This window comes from Trichomycterus rosablanca, chromosome 8, assembly GCF_030014385.1.
Source record: "Trichomycterus rosablanca isolate fTriRos1 chromosome 8, fTriRos1.hap1, whole genome shotgun sequence".
NCBI lineage: Eukaryota > Metazoa > Chordata > Actinopteri > Siluriformes > Trichomycteridae > Trichomycterus > Trichomycterus rosablanca.
Window position 1 is genome coordinate 30929891 of NC_085995.1, and position 19815 is coordinate 30949705.

The following is a 19815-nucleotide window of genomic DNA, read 5'->3' on the forward strand; positions in this document are numbered from 1 at the left end:
GCGCACTTGCTTAATTTTACATTCATTGACTAACGTTTTCATTGTCAATGAATGAAAAGCTCTTCGCCAGTGAGAACCCGGCTGAGGTTTGCAAAGACAATAAGGGTTGGACCCTAGGGACATGGAATAAGGTAATCTTCTCTGATGAGTCCAGTTTTAAGGTTGGCCCAATACATGGTTGTCTAATAGTTAAATGGAGACCAGAGAGGGTCTAAATGCTGAAGTGTCTTGCATCCACTGTGGAATTTGGTGAGGGATAAGGGATCTGGGGTGCTTCAGCAAAATTGGAATTGGGCAGATTTATCTTTGTGAAGGACACATGAATTAGCCATGTACAGAGTTATCTTAGCAAGAAAACTTGCTTCCTTCTGCCCTGACAACGTTACGGGTTTTTTTTCCCAGCAGGACAATCAAAGTGTGGATGGAAGGTCACCAGATCAAGACCCTGTCATGTCCAACCCAGTCTCCAGACCTGAAGTCCATTAAAAGCTCTGGATTGTGAACAAGAGGAAGATGGACACAAGCCATTTCAGCTTGATGGACACTGATGGTTTGTGAAGATGGTCACAAGGAGACATCAATGCAAGGTCATATTCACAATATACACAATTACTAGCTTTGCATAATGTTGGAATCCGTCAGCTTTCTCATCAGTTGTTGATTTGGCACCAATGTTTTAGAATAGCTAAATTCTACCATATAGACTTGGAATTCAACAATTTTCAGTTCATGGCTATGGCCTTGCTTCAGTGACAAGGTGATTTAATATTTATGTCAAGAGTGTTATAAAGTCACCCAACATCAATCTCCTCTCTATCTCATCAATCAAGACTGGTGGAGAGAATGCCAAGATGGATGAACATTGTGATTAAAAATTGGGGTTATTTCACTATCCACTGAATATTGATGTCTGAACTGTTCCACCATTAGTATTGTGTTTTTTTAAAATGAATATGATCCCCCTACAAGGCTTTTTCATTATTCAATGTGAAAACACTGCTTTATCCGCTTAAGGGTTGATCTGGGTTGGATTTACTGGGCGAAATTCAGAAACCAGACAGGTCGCCAGTCAATCACAGGGCAAACACACACACACACACACACACACACACACACACACACACACACACACACACACACAAACACAAATGGTAATTTAGTATCTCCAGTTAATCTGACTGCATGTCTTTTCTTTATATATATATTTTCTTTTATGCATTTTCTCCCCCTTTTCTCCCTTTTTAGCGTGGCCAATAGCCCGATTGCATCATGCTTCCTCTCCACCAATGCTGATCCCTGCTCTGATTGAGGAGAACGAAGCTAACCTACGCCCCTCTGACACGTGGGCAGCATGCCGTATGCATCTTATCACCTACACTTTGACCAGTGCAGTGCAGCTCAGCGTTGTGTATGGAGAGACACACCCTGAGAGCACTCTTTTCTCATCTCTGTGCAGGCGCCATCAATCAGCCAGCAGAGGTCGTAATTGCACCGGTCATGAGAGAGAAAGACCCCATCCGGCTTAGTCGTGCCCATATCTGAACAACAGGCCAATCGTTGTTCATGTGGCCGCTCAGCCTTGAACCCAGGACCTTCTTGCTTTGAAAAGATAGTGCTAAGCACCGACCCACCCTCACTCACACTCAGCACAACTGAGTATTAAATAGTATTAAATACATCCATGCATTGTTTGAGAAAGTGAAGAAAGACATACCTGACAAAAACCATTCACAGGCCAACAGAACATGCAAAATTCCTCACTGTTAGGGTGTATGTAGCTTAGTGATTAAGGTACTGGATTAGTAATCGAAAGGTTGCTGGTCCAAGCCCCACCACTGCCAGGTTGCCACTATTGGGCCCTCGAGCAAGACCCTGTCACAGTACTGCAAGTCGCTTTGGATAAAAAGCGTCTGTTAAAAGCCGAAAATGTAAACGTAAATGTTCTCAGTAAGAGTACTAAAGGCCAGGACTAAGCCCTGAAGACACATATTGTTTTACGGTACTGGCACCTAACATATTATGCCACGGTCCCTTTAAGGGTAGCAACTACGTCACTTCCGTCTGGGCGAAGGTCCAGACTGACTCTGGAGACTCAGTAAGAGAGTTAAAGAAACGAGAGGCCTTCAGCAGCAGTCATGCACCCGTGTCTCAGGTTGTGGCGGCCAAGCGGGAGCTTGCAGGACTCCGTCCGGACTTGCTGTTGATATTTTATCGTGCGGGAGGTGGATTGTTGGGGAAGGAACGAGAAAAACAGGCAGATTTTGTTTCTGTTAATGCACTTTCGTTGCAGATTGCGTGCAGGGTGAGTAGAAATAGTTGCGGTTTAATTGCTGCTACAACAGGCTGTTGTGTGGTTATATTGTGTCAGATGGCTTGTTTACTCTCTGATCTGATCAGATCGGATGTGTTTCAGTTGTTGGCATGCTTTGCTTTAGCTGGTGCTCTTGTCTGTGAGTCTGTATCATTGGCGGCGCATCTGCTCAACATCTGTCACATTGTTCTATTCTGCTGTTGTTGTATGCCTGCAGGTGGGTTGGGTGTGATGTAGAGACTCTGGATATGTTTCATAATGAGCTAAATGCCAGAGCTCTGTTATATTGTCAGATCTTTAAATACATTAGCCTGTTGAATATCCTGGAAAGACAAAAGGTTTACAGTGGTTTAACATTTCACACCTGGTCTGATTGTGTTTATTCCTGCTGGACTAACAGTTAGTACCATACTCACTGCTATAACATCTGGATTCGCTGTAGTAAAAAAATGTACGGATTAAAACTGCAGACTGAAGACAGTTACTAACATTTTTAAGTATCTATAAATATTAAAAAAGGTGCAAATGGTTACCCAATAACCGAAAAGCTTGTAGCTTCCCATCAAAACATAAAACACATCACAGATTTATACCAACAAGTCACACATTATATATTTATTATTTGTGAACATGACAGTAATGTACAACAGTTAGATAAACAAGTTCAACATCATGAATGTAGATTTACTATAATAGTCTAATCAAATAATAGAAATACAGTCTGTATATCGTATGTTTTAACCTTATTAGTATAATCACTATAAAATAAGCAGATTTCTGTCTCTATACTGGAGTAAGATGCAAAATATCCATATAATGTTTGTTACAAAACAAACAAAAAAAACCTGAAACGTTACACAGAGATAAACATGCTGTCAGGCTCCATACTGATGCAAACCGGCTTCACTGTTTGTGATTTTACTGCCTAAAAGTCCAGTGTTCATCATGTAAATTACGTAAATGCATGAACAAATGTCTGTTTGGATTAAAAACTCCAAGTTCTGCTGCACACAGAGCTGGCGCATCCACACTGAGGGTTGGTCTTGGTGTATTTCAAATTGGTGTTCTTTCTCTCTAGCTTCGCTGTCATTTGGAATCAAAGGTCAGCAGTTGGAAATAAATTTAATGATATTTTTAATTGAACAGTAACTTTTGTTAGTTAATGTTTAACTGGTTAATTATTTATATCCCTAGTTAACAATCAAGTAAATATAAAATTATATTAACATGGTTTTGTAGGGCAGTGGTAGCTAAGTGCTTTAAATACTGGACTAGTAAGTAATCAGAAAGTTGGTGGTTCAAGCCTCACCACTGTCAAGTTACCACTGTCAAGTTACCACTGTCAAGTTACCACTGTTGGGCCTCTGAGCAAGGCCCTTAAACCCCCAATTGCTTAAATTGTGTTTGGTCACTTTTAGTTGCCTATAAGTATCTGCTAAATGCTGTAAATGTTTTCAAGCCAATCGAATAACAGCAGATATACAGAAAAGAAAGAAGTAGCTTTAATCGACAATTAACAAAATTTATTATTAAACAAAAAAGCTTTGGAAGCTTTTTTGTGACAAAAACATGTATGTACTTAAGGACACTTACTTAGGTTTACCTACCCTGTACACCTTGTAAATCTTTAGCCATTTTATTAGTTATACCTACCATAAAGATGCACTTTATGACAGTACATTAGTGACTGTTCCTGTTCATTACTCATATTCATATTTTGTCTTACCACTTTTTCCCATCCGTCAGTGAAAAGAGCCCTTCCACTAAACGGCTGTTATTTGAGTGGTGGACCATTTTTAGCACTGCAGCGACACTGACGTGGTATTGACAGGGTAATGGGTTGTTCTGGTATTAGTGTACCACATGCAGCAGGATATCTAAGGTTTTTAAAATACTGTTTATGTATACTGGCCTCTTAATGAACACAAATATCCCATTAGCACATGTTTCAGATGTACATTTAGAGTCTACAGTATAACTCTTTCATGACCAGTGTGTGTTAATCATGATGTATCATTTCATTTGTGAACAGTTTTCGATTACAGAATGCTGTTGGTTTTTTTTATTAGGACACACTTCTCTTTCTGACATCAGTCCCAACAACACTGCTGTACTTAGTCATACTAGTAAAACACACCACAATGTCATTTCCAGGTTTTTTTGCAGGCCTGAAAGTGACCTAGAACCCAAACATTATCTGGTCACTAGTGAGATGCATTTCCAGTACTTGATTGGGTTGAACAGATGACAAAGTGTACAAAGCAACCAATGGACTGCAGTCATTCATTATATACCCACAAAGTGCAACCCACAATGCATTCACATACAGCAACTGAGTAAAGTAAAATATGTATACATATAGCAACCATCTGGTAGATTATCTTAACCTAGAATACTTTAACTACACACCACTGCCAAGTTGTCATTGTTAGCACATGTGCAAGGCCCTTAATCCACAATTGTTTGTATTGGCTTGTATTGTAATGGCAATTGTATCCACAATTGTAAGTCAACTTACATTTTAGGTCCCAGGATCATCTGTTCAAATGATTCAGGTCAAGTAAAAGCTAGATGGAACAGTGGTCTCTCTGCCAAAGTTGTGGAGAAAACCTCAGATGTCAAGTTATGCTCAGAGGATTTTTTTCTGCAGTAATTTTGGAACTTGTTTGCTTTTACCCTAGTAAAAAGCATTAACAAATGTTTATTTGTTGGTTATAAACAGTGCCCCTTGCTAATGAAGAGATTTTATTCTATTCCATCCACTATTTTCACATTAAAGGGTTCAACATAACCTGAAATAAAAAGATGTCTGCAGCATCAGCAGCCTTTTATTGGTAACATTAATCCACACTACTAAAAGCCCATTAGAAACTAAAACCTTCAAATACCTCACAAATGGTGATTTCCAACCAAAACTTCTCATATCTATTAATAAGGTGTGTGTGTTTGTTTACATTAAAATAACAGATTATATCAATATTCATGATAATGTACTGGTGTTGCATTGCGTTTACATGTGTATGTGCATGTTGTACTCAGTCATTTAGTTAAATAAAGTACTGGTAGTAACATCTCCAAAAATTGCTTAGACCAACATGTGGAGGACAACCAAAAGCGAGTACTCAGAAGCAACCCATCATGTAGTAGGTGTAGGAAATTAAGTTTTGGGAGAGTTCACATTAACTGATTCAGCCATTATGTGAAATAAATTACGCTCTTCACGATTTGCAAATATTTTATATGTAACTCAGATCTGCAACATTAAAAGTCTGAATGAATGAAGTCAAAAATTCAAAAAAGTCAAATACCCTGAAGAACCCCTGTTATAATATATAATTATTCTTATTATAGAAACTAGGAAATAAATGCATATTGATGAATATGTGTTGGGATTGCATTTATTTAGTATGCATTAAGATGTATTTATGTAATTTGTGTTCTGTGTTTAATTATTGGTCCACTGCTGCTAATATTTGGATGCCACCATAGAGAAAAAAAGTGTATGTTTATCTGTATTAAACACATGCTGATGAAGTGAAGTAAAGTAAGTTTTGTACCATGTTTATGTTAGTATCTGGCATCACTGGCAAAAGCTCTTTCTGAGATCCAGCCTTTTATTGGCAACATTTATCCACACTAATCAGAATCAATTAAACATTGATTCAAAAATGGAAAAGCACCAGGTTTGTTCAGAGTCTGTCCAGGAGTCAGATGTGACACCACTTTGCCACTGAGAGCTTATTCACGTCTTCATCTATATTTAAAAAAAGCTTCTGCTGAACCATTGTGGCTCCAGACTGAATGACCACATGAGTACAATCAAGTGTTCACTGTCAAAGATTGTGCAATAAAAAGAAGCTAATTGATTAATTCTACTGTAGCACTGAAATAAATGAAACATCAGTGCATGTGGTTAAGAAAGCTAAGTTTATGTACATGTACAGGAGGAGAGCCGTGACTAACACCGACACGTGTGCAGTAGCCGACTGCATCTTTTCACCTGCACGAGACGAGTTCAGCACAAAATGTTTTCACTGAGAGTCACACACTGATCTTCATTACCCCTCGCTTCTGATGCTGGCGCCATTAATCAGCAAAGGTAGTAATGGCATTAGTTATAAGGAGTCCCCTTCAGCATCCAACTCTGACAAATGAGCCAATCAGCTTGCCGGTAGCAGGGCTGAGATTTGAGATGTCAGCTCTAGTGTGCTAGCGTGTTTTACCGCTGTACCATCTGAGTGCTGGTTATCCTGTTATCATTATGATTATTGTTATAATGCTAGTGGTGGTGATTCTTTTGATTGACAAACTGAGTACAATAGGGTGACAAAGTGTACAGAGCAATATAATGTAATCTATCAAATATATTATCTAATATAATCAATAAAGTATCTCTGTGATGCTTGTTGTGGTCAAAATAATGGAAAAAGAATGGAAACAGTAATCATTAAAGAAGTCTACAAAGCAGAATCCTTTTTACAGACTGAGTGCTATGTGGTGGGATAAAGGACCTTTCTTTCATTTCATTTTTTCACACTATATTTTCATATTCGCACTCGAATCTCAGTGGTGGTGATGGTAACGTAATTGACTGCTGTGCCACCTGAGCACCTGGACCCTTCTCTTGGGAGTAAATATTGCCCTTGATTTCTTAAAGAATGGTTAGATGGTTCGGCACGGTAGCTCAGTGGGAGGCACTGTCACCTCTCAGCGAGAAGGGTTAGATTAATATCTGGGTTAGATTAATATATTAATATGCCTGTACCCTAGTGTCCAAAAAAGGACACTAGCTGATATTTTAATCTGGTGATTAAAATGTCATGGACAGAGCTTTCAGTTTAATCAGGTTCATTAAACAGAGACATTATCATCATTTTGGGGCATGTATCAACTGTTCTGTAAATTTCTCTTTCAGCTTTCAGATCTGACCAAATATCCAGTTGTTTGATACAGAAACCTTTAAACCTATTATTATTTTTTAGTTTTTGTAAAAGTCGACATCGGTTATTTAGTCACCTTCTGTGAAACTTTGGCTGCTTCTGTTTGGCCTTAATTTGCTTTCAAATCTTATATCAACATGCATCTGTGTTTTAATTCCTATTTAGGCACTTTAAAATTAAGTCCACTCGGTCTTTCAATTACTTGGTTTATGTATGTGAAAGATCCAGTAAGACGGTGACTGGTCTATTCTAGGAGAACAAAATCTGATTTCTGTTGAGTACAGAACAGATAGCTATTAATGAAAGTGATTTATTTTAAGCATTTTCATAATCAATTATTTCAGTCTTCATTTGCAATTAATAAATAAAGCTTTGCAGCATCTGCAGGCTAATATTGGCATCATTAATCCAGATTAGTGAGAGATGTAAGTGGAATGGGCACCAGTGCATCACATACATTAGTCTGATTTTGGAGATCAAGTATCTGCTGTTTAACTGTATTAGGGAGCCTCAATATGTAATGTTGAATGTTTTTGAGAAAACAACACTGCAAAGGATTGGGCTTTAAGTGTTCTTATTTTTATAATCATATAAATTGATCATTGAAAGGGAGTGTGTCAAATAAAATCATGGCTGTAATTTAGCTAGGGCCAAAGGTCACTACAGCTGTGGTATTTATGTGAATGGTAACAAAGTAGGACAAGTAAAATACACACCATTTGGTTTGCTATAAGTGCGTAAGTAAGAATAATTTTGTTTTTAAAGAATGTTTTTGGTTGAACGAAGCAGAAGGTGTTCGCTGTTTCATACATGAGACAGACTATGAGCTGTAGATTGTTTATTGCTCATGCAGCAGTCAGGTTGTACTGAAAGGTCTGTTCATCTCTGTATATTGTATCTGTCTCTTTTTACTCTTTTTATTGAACCCGGTTCCAGTTTTAGTAGCATCAGGTAAACTCCAGGTGCTTCTGTTTGTGGTTAGGTAAAGAAAAAATATTTAATCTATGGTAGTTTTATACTTTAAAGGTATGTACTGCATTGTCTGGAGATAAAGTCTTATAATGCTGTATAGTTGCTAGATTGGAAATATGGAATTATGTTACGGGAGACATTTTTAGATTGTGATGTGTATAGTTAGGTGTGAAGTTTTAGGTAGTGGTTAAGGGTTAAAGAGGAGGCCGGTTTGTTGGAATTAAGCATGGCAGGATAAGTGGCTTTCATTAATTATCCATCAGAATTTGAAACCGCTTTGTCCTCTTAACAAAGAGTTTAATCACGCAAGTAATGTTGAGGTGTTACCATGGATTCTTTGTCTGTTTTTGTTTAGATACTCTATTTAAGCAATAATCAAACGTACAGTGTGTTCAGAAACTTTTCAGTTTCCTTGAGGTTTTGTGCACTTGGCTGCAGTTTATTTGAAATAAACATATTCACCCATAATGATGTAACACAGACATGTTTTAGTGGTTGTCAAAAATCAATTAAAAATAAAAAAACGAAATTTACTATAAGTGAGTATTCAGACCTATTGTTTAAGGAACCTAGTTATCCAACATCTGTACCACTCAATCAGCCTGTTAACAAATTAAATCTGTAATGCTGTTTGGCTAAATGAACACGGCCAGTCGTCATGATATAAATTATACTCAACCTTACTATCAAATAAGTAAAAGGAGTCATCTTAAAGTTTTCATCAATTTTCAATGACTTGTTGATATGTTTTGATGGGGGGTTATTGTTATCTGTTATGTATCATTGTCTGCTGAGGTGATTAATAATCAGGTTTCGTTGTCAGTATTAAAAGGGGACAAAATGGTATCAATGCATCATTAGTTTTTGAGGGAAAAATGGTCAAAACAAACAAAAACACATTTTAAATGGCTTTATGATAGACTTCAGATTATACAGAAGTGTTTTAGTAGTGCATTTGACATATCCTGCTTGTTAATACCTTGTTAAATTGTGTTCTGAAGTTCTGAAGTCTACACTAATACTTCTCAGTCTTATCTCCAGAAGTTCTCTCTCTTTCATTTTACATATCTGTGTAAGAAACCTGTCTATAAACAAATCTGAATAGCTGTGCCTCATCACCAAACTCTTTTCTTATTCATGAAATTCCAGCAGCCGTCCAGTACTGAATAAGGATGTTGCTACATTGCACTAAGTTCTCTCATTAACATGAGAAGCACGATGTTCCTGTTCAGGAGGAAAAAGAGAGAGCAAAGCCAAAGCTTTGTAGCATACGGGCTCCGTCCCACATGCTTTATTTCCCGGGTTCGGGTTTTTTTTGCTCTGAGGTCAGACCTCTGAGCTGAGTTGTGACTCGGCACAACAATGCCATTTTCATTGTGGACTTTTGTTGCTGAAAAGGATTAAATTTTTTTTTCCAAGCTGTGTTTGGATTTGTGTTGCAACATGACTGAAGCGATCACGGAAACATCTAGAACATTTCAGATTTGCAGTTTGGTTATGAATTCTGTGGCTTCTAGAAAATAAATACAGATCCTTAATATCTTGGTTTTCATACATGAGGAACTGAAAGGTTTGATTGTATTGTTAATGTAGCTGTGTTTAATAATTAACTGAGTGCTTTTCTGTGTTTAAATGATTAACTTCTGTTCAGTCCCACAATGATTTTTTTGGCCTTTTTGTGATTGTACAGAGAAAAGTGTTAGTGTTAACCTGCACCTTTTTTGTATATTCTCATCACTATTTGCACATTTGTCCTTTGGGGAAATGATTGCAACTAAACTGTGTAAGTAACTGTTTGTAAGTCTGATAATACTTTTGTTTATTTATCTTGAATATTCTTTTCACCCTGATCAGGATCACAGTGTCTACCACCAGCTGGAAACATTGTCATACATTATTTGTGAGAATATACAATAGTAGTGTTAAACAGTAATTATTTACCTCCTGATAGCTTCAGTAAATGCACATTTGTACCATTTTAGTGACAATGACTGCAACTAAACACTTTAATTTTATATTAGTCTTTTCCTTTGGTGTGGACACATTTCAACCCATTCCTGATTAAATTCACCATTATTTCAACCAGCCATAATTTGAAGTTAATTGCTAGCAATGTGGTTCAATTTAATTAGATCAGAAAATAATGATTCTGAAACAACTCTAAGGTGACTGATTGAGTTTGATATTAAGTTTGAAGATGAATGAGATTTCTGTTCTAGGCTGGCTGAATGAAAGCCTGACTAATCAATTTTATTTGGTACACTAGTTGTTTGAGTAACCAAGGGGGAAACCACTTTTTCCATAAGGGTGATATGTGTGTTGTTAATGATTTTTATTCTTTTAAAGAGCAGTTTTATGTTTTACAAAATGTGTTGCTCTTAGGATCTGTATAATGATATAAAACATGAGCAGATTAGTTTTTACACCTGTGTGCACAGCTTTACTTTTCTTATTATTATTATAACTGAGAATCACTGTTGTGTATTTCATATTTCTTTTTTGGGCTTTCCTACAGGGTTGCAGTTCACCATGTTAAGATAAAGGTGTGGAGTCGTGAACTGAAGATGCTAAAGCGACTGGATAAGATAAGGTTTCGAGGACAGAGGCGAGATGATTTCCTGGACATCGCGGAGTCGCCCAACGTGTCGGATAGTGAGTGTAATGACGACCTCCTGATAAAACCTTCGGCCTCCATTAAAGATGCAGAGGAACTCCGTGACCCTGTAAGTGTCTATAAATGTCAAGTGGAAGCTAATCAGGGCAGTTTGCAACACATTCCTTCTGTAGCTTTGGCAGGCAGGGACTTAACTGCGTAAGTGCTGTGTGGGAAATAAAATGTCTTCTCATTGGTTTAGACCCGTTGACCTTGGCTAACAGAGAGCTTGATAAAGCCTTTAAAAAAGATAAAATGGTTGTTATATTAATATTTGGTTTGTGTGTTTTGTGTTGAATAAGGAAATATATATTCTCATATATATGATATATGTAAATATATATGGTAAATATACAGTATATTGTTATTTATGTTTGTCTGTCATTGGTTCTTTTTTTAAAGAAGATGATAACACCTCTGTGTGTGAGAGAGAGAGAGAGTCGTGAGAGTCAAAGAAGGAATCTCTCTACCTTTTCACATAACTTTTAAAATTATTTTACTGATGGACACAACAACGTCATTTCACTTACTTAAAGTATTGGTTACCATGACAATCATTTGTGTTTCTGCTCAACAGCAGCAGATGACGATAATGTAACACAAGTTAAAATGTTTTTTTTCTACCACTGAGGACAGAATTTGAATTTAGGGCTTGTATCTGCATGGATAGCGAAGGGGTCAACCAAAAAGCGTATGCACTGATTACACCATAGCTCTAATTCAAGAACTGCTGCTCAGACCAATTGTGAAAATGATCATTTCACAAGGTATTGTAGCTACTCGCCTGAGGTGTGGTGAGCAATATAATAATCACTTTGTTGCAAATTTAATTCTGAACGGCCAGTGATAGCTCAGTGGTTAAGGTACTGGACTAGTAAACAGAAGGTTGCCGGTTCAAGCCCCGCCACCACCAAGTTGCCACTGTTGGGTCCCTGAGCAAGGCCCTTAACCCTCAATCGCTCATCGTGCTCCGCTCATTGTGTAAGTCGCTTTGGATAAAAGCGTCTGCTAAATGCTGAAAATGTAAATGTAAATGAACGCAACAGTGAAAGAAGTTGATACAAATGGATGAAAATTGATCCCCTCACAGTATGGCCAAAATCAGGGGTGGGCAATTAAATTTTCTGAGGGGCCACATAAGAAACTGGGACTGTTGTGGAGGGCCGGACCAATAGGGTGAAGTTAATTCTGCTCAATATTAATTTGATCTCTTTATAAAAAAGCAGTAAATTGTACAGTTTTGATAAACTGTTACTGTTAAAAGGAGATGCTACAATTAGGCAATGAAAATGAGAAGCAGGCAGAGTAAAAAACATCAACATTATTTCACTATTTAATCGTAATTTAAACTTTTTCGTAAATAGGTGTGAACAAAATTTGCAGGTTTTAAATAAACTAAACACAAAGTGCTATTGCTATTTTTTTTATTACCTTATTTGCTGTTTTTCAGTCCTTTGTTGTTGTTGGATATTCTTTTGGATATCACAAAGCTGATCGTGACTGTGAAAAACTTAATAAAATGTTCTTGTTGATTTTGCAGCGAAGCTTCAGATGTGACGCTCTGCATCATTCTTGTATTTCTCTGTGTTTAGTACTGCAATGGCGATAAATACTTAGAAGTTTTGTTTTGTTAAAACTTTACCGTTTCTATCAGTCGCATTTAGTTCTGTTCGTTTACGTTACGTTGAACCTGGATACACTCGTACACATGTACATGCGAAACTTACGTAAATGTAAAGAAATAGCGGTCCTGTCAAAATAAAAACAATCCTTATGTACTGCATGTGTGATGTACATTTATTTACGTCTGATTTTTAATTGCCACTGACCTCATGCAGGCCGGTTGGGGACAGCCAAAGGGCCGGATGTGGCCTGCGGGCCGTACAATGCCCAGGTGTGGACAAAATAGTCCATAAGCACAATATGGTGGAGTCCTGTTTGTGGTGTGTTACTGAAGCATGCGCAGTACGTCTGGTAACCTGACACACTGTAACCCTGACCAGGATTACGCAGTTAAACATGAAATGAAAAATATGAAGTCCATAAATAGTTTTCTCTAGTGGGTGATGCTAATGGTATCTTTGGATTTCCAGTTGATAAGCGTGGTTTCTCGGCGACGGTTAGTGCTATCAGAAGTGCCCGGGTGGTTTCTTTACTTAAATTAATATCTGTTATGTCTCCTGGCACAGTGATATAGGGGTGTTTAGACGCCGAGATAAATAATTTCCTTCCAAAAATATTGAACCGGATCAGGCTGACAAACAGAAGGTCAGCCTCTCTGATTGTTTTGTGTATTGATTGTTCTGCTTCTGTTTTGGCTGATTTGGGTTTATTGATTTTATAATGTATTGAATTTAGTTGGTGACGACGTGGTGGTGGAAATTTAGATGTTCTAATTGTCCTTGGCTCCCTGATTTCTGTAGTCTTGTACTGATCGTAGGTTGTTTATTTTTCCAGTAAAATGTACTGATAATAAGATGTGGGATCACTATTTCCACATGAAGTCCTGCTCATCATTTTAGTTTTTTGTGAGCACAGCCTGATGTTTTTTCTGGATTTTCCACTCTTTATCTCCCAGTCTAGTTATTTCCAGTTCCCAGCTGAGAATTCGCTGCCATTTGCACAACCCCCAGTCTGATCAAGGAGAGCCAGATCACCATACATTTCCTTCAACACTCTTTTTAAAACAAGCACAGTGATGTCAGGGGCTAGTTTGTCAAACGGTTATGATTTTCCTTAAATGCTCTGACAGTAAACAATGTATTTGTAATATAACAAAACAGCCAAAATGTACTGTTCCCCTTTAAATGATTAACTGAGTAACTTATCATGACCTATTTAACAAAGCAAACTCACTGTCCATTTTATCAGTTCCACTTACCATGTAGAAGCACTATGTAGTTCTACAATTACTGACTGTAGTCCATCTGTTTCTCTGCATGCTTTTTTTATCCTGCTTTCACCCTGTTCTTCTTCAGGACCACCACAGAGCAGGTATTATTTAGATGGTGGGTCATTCTCAGCACTGCAGTGACACTGACATGGTGGTGGTGTGTTAGTGTGTGTTGTGCTGGTATGAGTGTCTACTTACTGTCCACTCTATTAGCTACTCCTACCTGGTTGGTCCACCTTGTAGATGTAAAGTCAGAGACGATCGCTCATCTGTCGCTGCTGTTTTGAGTTGGTCATCTTCTAGACCTTCATCAGTGGTTACAGGACGCTGCCCACGGGGCGCTTTTGGCTGGATACTTTTGGATGGTGGACTATTCTCAGTCCAACAGTGACAGTGAAGTGTTTAAAAACTCTATCAGCATTGCTGTGTCTGATCCACTCATACCAGCACAACACACACTAACACACCACCACCATGTCAGTGTCACTGCAGTGCTGAGAATGATCCACCACCCAAATAATACCTACTCTGTGGTGGTCCTGGGAGAGTCCTGACCATTGAAGAACAGCATGAAAGGGGGCTAACAAAGCATGTAGAGGAACAGATGGACTACAGTCAGTAACTATAAAGTGCTTCTATATGGTAAGTGGAGCTGATAAAATGGACAGTGAGTGTGGAAACAAGGAGGTGGTTTTAATGTTATGACTGATCTGTGTAAGTGCAAATCTCCATTTTTCTTTCCAAACTATTAATTTCCTATTCTGTATTACAATTCCTCCTCACTTGCACCACCCCCACACTGGCCGAGGTGAGCCGCAGACAAGAACCCGTCCCCCAGTAAAATTTATCAAATTCTATCAATTTATAGTGTTTTTTTTACAGTTGTCAATGTCTCAAAGTGCCTTTACATAATTACAGAACCAAAACACTCTGTTTTACATCAACCAGCAGTGGATTCTTTTAGAAAGCCATAGCTCGCCCTGTGTGCCCTTCCACTACAGCGTGCAAATTTTGGCTTAACACTCACATTATGGGCACCACACAAACTAAGCCAAAAGGACCGCTGAGATCTCAGCGTTGGGTCTTAATGCTGACAGGCTAGCATAATAGACTGCTGCACCAACCATTTTTTCATTGTGTCCATGCTGCCCATGTTTTTCATTTTTAATTTAAATATAAATCAGTTGTTGGAAATGTATTTCAATGACCCATTTAACCAATAGCATTGTTTGTTCCATTGTTTATAGGTTAATAAGGTGCAGTTAATGATTATAGGTTAATCATTATGTGTTATTTTTGGCACCTGTAAGCCATTTACATGTATTTGTTTTCCATATCAGTGATGGTAGTGTATCTGCTTAACAGTAAGCTAGGATGTGTCGAGCTGTAAAAATAACACAGACTGACTCAACCCCACCCAAATATCTTTTCAGGTTACTAAACAGGTTTAACAGAAAATACATACAAGTTTTTATTGGTTCCTGTGAGCTGTCTGTATATGCCTGGATCTTTACAATCCACCCTATATTCACATATCAAAACGATATGAACAGCCACAGCGTCCATGTGACGGCTTTGTGTACATTTTCTTTCTCTGTCGGAATTACAACAGCTCCTTTGTTACTATTGCAGGGTAAGATATCGATCTTGTGTTTGAATAGCACATGCTTTGAATTTATGTAAAACAATTTCACCTGTTTACTTTTTGCGTTGTTGTCCTGCTTTCTGTACATAATATGAATCTTTTACTTTTACTTTGCTTTTAGCTTGTGTCTGGACAAGCTTCTAAAATGTGTTTCCTCTTGCACCAGTTGGCTTGAATACGGTCCCCACAGGAGTCTGTAATTGGTGACCTTATCACTGACCCCTATTAAACCTGGTGTAAAACATCTTGTACTTCCAGTTAGATGACTGTTTAATGTCCCAGCGAGTCTGGTGTTATAGAGCCTGGATGAGTTCCAGTTGATTCACTGCTTTGTAAATGGTGGAGTGTAACCTGTGAAGCAGGGCTATGGTGCTGTTGCTGGAATGATAGACTATGGGAAGCAATTTGTTTGCTGTGGAAATGAAATGAATTTGCAAACTGCACTGTAGTATCACTGTATTGATGCAAATCAGTGGAAAGCAGTGTTCCTTTCACATTTGCAAAAAGACACTTGGATGATTCCCAAAGCTTTTGAAAAACATCTTTAGGACAGGTGCATAAAATTGAACTTGTTAGACAAATGTTTAGCAAAAAATCATGTTGGTGGTATTTCAATAGTGAGGTTTGGAGATAATAATTTTTCTGTTTTGTTTAGCTAAATGTACCATTTTTTGTTTTGCTTTTTGGGGTTTTTCCCCTTCCTGTGTTTGCTTCTTTGGCTCTGACCTTTGGCTCATTTATCATTTAGACTGGACTTATGAAAAGAAACATATGTTACACTCTAGTGGTCAAGTGAAATCTAAAGTGACAACTCATTTAACCCTCTGTCAAAGGCTATTTTTTTTCATTATACTTTTCTGCAATAATGCTGCCATCACAGAAGTGTAAATTACCTTTGCCAAAGGGACTGACACAATCCCATAACATGATAGACCCTGGTTTCTAACTTGTTGCTGAAAACAGTCTGTACAGTCATTTTTGTCTTTGTTTTGGAGCAATTCTTCCAAAAATATCTAAAGTACTGGTTTAATACTGAATCGATCACATAATTATGTCTCTATGTAGTTGCCCAGCCAGCCTATAGAACTGCTCAGGGTTTAAACCCTGGTCCATGGCGGTAGTGGTTGGCTGAGGCCCTGTGATGGATTGGCAATTTTGGGGGAAACTGGAACCAGAATAATTTTTAGCTGGCAAAAATTACACCAAAGCCAAATAAATCAAACATTCCATCTATTTCTGTACCTATTAGTGAACCAAGTACTTGTTTTTCTACCAAAAATCTGATTTGTAAAAACATGTGGTTGATTTAACCATTATCAATACACCAATAGCCCTGACAAGCATATTCTGTGTTCATTACTTGATAACATATACTAACTAGCCTTAATCTACTATGTGATTGGGCTAGTAATCCTGTGTAATTTAACTATTCTTTTTTTGAATTGCTTCATTATCTCTACAAACAATTGATCATTGTTCTCCTATTTAGTCTGGACTTATGGTCTTCGCAAGCTTATTTACAGAAGAGGTGTTAGTTTTGTTAGCTAGCAGTTGTCTTTATTTCGAGGGGCTGTGCTCAGAATCTGTGGTGAATATAAACCTTTCTGTGTTCAGGCTGGTCCAGGGTCAATCACCATGGCTGCTACCATCCAGGACTACCAGAGGACAGAGGTGGACAGGCTCAATGAAGTTAAGGGTCACCTTGAGATTGCCTTATTGGAGAAACATTTCCTTCGTAAGTACTTTTTCAGTGTAATCAGACATCCTGTGCTTTGGGAGCTTGCATCAGATTTTGACGTGCAATCTTAAAGGAACAGTTCAGCCAAAAATGTGCCAGTGGGGCCAGCCCCTAGCCATGCTTTTGGGGGCCCTAGCCATGCTTTTGGGGGCCCTAGCCATGCTTTTGGGGGCCCTAGCCATGCTTTTGGGCCCTAGCCATGCTTTTGGGCCCCTTATGAAAATGGATGAGGCGTTGTGGCACTGCTCTGACTTCGACTTCTGGCTACTAGGGGTCCTAGGAAAGAGGGGGGCATATTTTTAGAGGGCCCTGGTTATGAGAGCCCCTACCAGGGGGCCCTAGAGAAGAGCAGGGCATACCATTAGAGGGCCCTTGATCACGAGGGCCCCTGCTATGGGGCCCTTGACTTCCATAGAAGTCGTTTACCATGGCTCCTTGACTTTCTAGGGACCTACAAATTGCCAGGCAAGCTACCATATTTCATAACACGTTTTGTTGCAAATATGCGATTCAGGCCCTTACTTAATGTTTCTGAATTTGTATTGTTTCAAAATTATTATGTTCAATTTCTCTTAAGCGCAGAGACACAAATTAATTTAGCTATTATTTAAATTTAAGACAAGCAATTTGTCTGATGAATGCTATCTTTGACACCGATTAAATTGAGTGAATTTGGTCAAGGGTGTGATTTCACTTATGTGAAAACAACAAGCCATTTGACTAGTTTCATGTTTCCCCTTTAATAAACAACAGTAAAGAGACCAGTGGTCACTCTAGCTCTAAAGGAATGCATGAAAGGAAAAGTGCCTTTTCATACAACAGAACTGCAAGCTAATTTTACTGAGTAGCACAATTTTGGTTTGGTGACAGATGATGAAACAGCAAGTAGTTTTGTTGTAGTAGCTGTGGCTGCGTATGCGTGTACCCCTGATATTTTGTTTGAGGATTATTTATTGGAAAACATATTTTATTCAGTTTGTTATTCAATGACTATTCAATGACAGTTTGACATGACTTGACATGTTTCAAGGCAGTGTGAAGGGGTCTCGACAATAATTAAACTTGATTTAATATCATTAACACAGCATTTTTAATATACTCAAAACCTTCCCCCTGTCTCCCTCTCCATGCCTCTCTCTCTCACACACACACACACACACACACACACACAAAACAGCATTTTTTGTAGTAGATAGTGGCTGCCCCTCCCCCACTCTCTCACTCAGTGGTGAAAAATTGTTACATTGCCCTAAATTCCCATGGGGGCTGAGCCAATCAGGTGTTGCGAGAACTTCCAAGTGAATATGCAAGATCTATATAAAACCCCCTGCCAGTATCAAAACTCCTCACATTCAGACAGTTCAGCTTGCGAACTTGCTCTGTGCTTTTACTACAACTTTTACCTTGCTATTACCAGATCAGCAACCAACAGCCTTTTTAAAGGCTCATTGCCATTTATACTGCATTATATTATTTTATAATATATATAAATATTTTTATATCATATTATACTATACTATATTGCATATATTCTGTTACATTCTTTTCATAGTCTTTTCAAAGGCTTATATATTATATTATATTATATTACATGATATAATATTATATTACTATATATAATATATTAAACTTTGAAAGGTTCACAGCCTTTTTCAAGGCTAGTGTAACGTTGCTAACTAGCAACTCACAGCTTTTTTTAAAAGCTTATTGTTATTTGCATATTACATTATTGATAATAGTAGAAGTAGAAGTGTAAGCTTTATAATATTAGTACATACATACAATACATTTACAATAACAACAATTTAGCTAAATTGTTATAGGTCAGCCTTTTTTTATTACATATTGTATCTAGTTCTACAATTTTGTGATTGTATTTTTTTCTTGAACATACAACATAGAAACAACATAGTAAGTATTGGATAGGAATAGGAATTTGCAAGACAAGCTTCTATATTTGCATCTTAAGAAACACTTTCCATTAATAACATGGATCCCAAACAAAAAAGTGGTGCCTCAAAAAGAAAAGCAAAAAAGATTAAGGAAGCAAATCAGGCAGATTTCCTGAAAAGCGTTCCTTTGATCTCAAACTTCTTTGAGAAACTGCTGGATATGAGTGAGACAAGTATTGCTAATGTTAGCAGTGATCAGAGTTCTAGCAATGAAGATGTGCTCACCACTGGCTTAGTGTCACCTGTCAGTGACTATGTACCTTTGCAGACCCAGTCAGGTGCAGAGCAGGAATGCCAGCCCTGCCAGGCTACCACAGACCAGCAGCAGAAAGACCATGAAAGGAAAGTTGCAGGTGTGTCAGACCCACAATCAGACCAGCCAGCTGCATCGTGTGAGTGTCGTTTTTCAAATGAGGAGGGCAAGGACCCCAACTCCTGTTGTGAAACGGTCAACGACCCTGCTTTATGGCCCAGTACCATTACCGACCAAGCCAAGTCGATTCTTGTTAGTAGAGGAGAAGCTGCATTTCAAAACAGAAGTGCTAAGTCCCCAGCCTCAGTCAGGGATAGAGGTTTACAAATGCTCTACTCAGTTGCTCTCTACCCAACGGTAAACTGTGACTAGGCAGTGGCTACTTTACTCTCCTTCAACTGGCTGTGTGTATTGTTTTGCTTGCAAACTGTTTTCCAGTAAGCACAATACTTTTGTTC

The 19815-nt window shown here is 38.1% G+C and overlaps 1 protein-coding gene across 1 annotated transcript in view; it reads left to right on the top strand.

Annotated features, from left to right (window-relative positions):
* Window positions 1-2250: 2250 nt before the first annotated feature.
* gramd4b (GRAM domain containing 4b) overlaps window positions 2251-19815 on the top strand; it is a 41994-nt gene continuing 24429 nt past the window's right edge. The window contains exons 1-3 of the mRNA XM_063000033.1: window positions 2251-2302; window positions 10739-10946; window positions 17029-17149. Coding sequence (XP_062856103.1) covers window positions 2274-2302; window positions 10739-10946; window positions 17029-17149 — 358 coding nt within the window. The 5' untranslated portion in view covers window positions 2251-2273. The remainder of the gene's footprint in view (window positions 2303-10738; window positions 10947-17028; window positions 17150-19815) is intronic.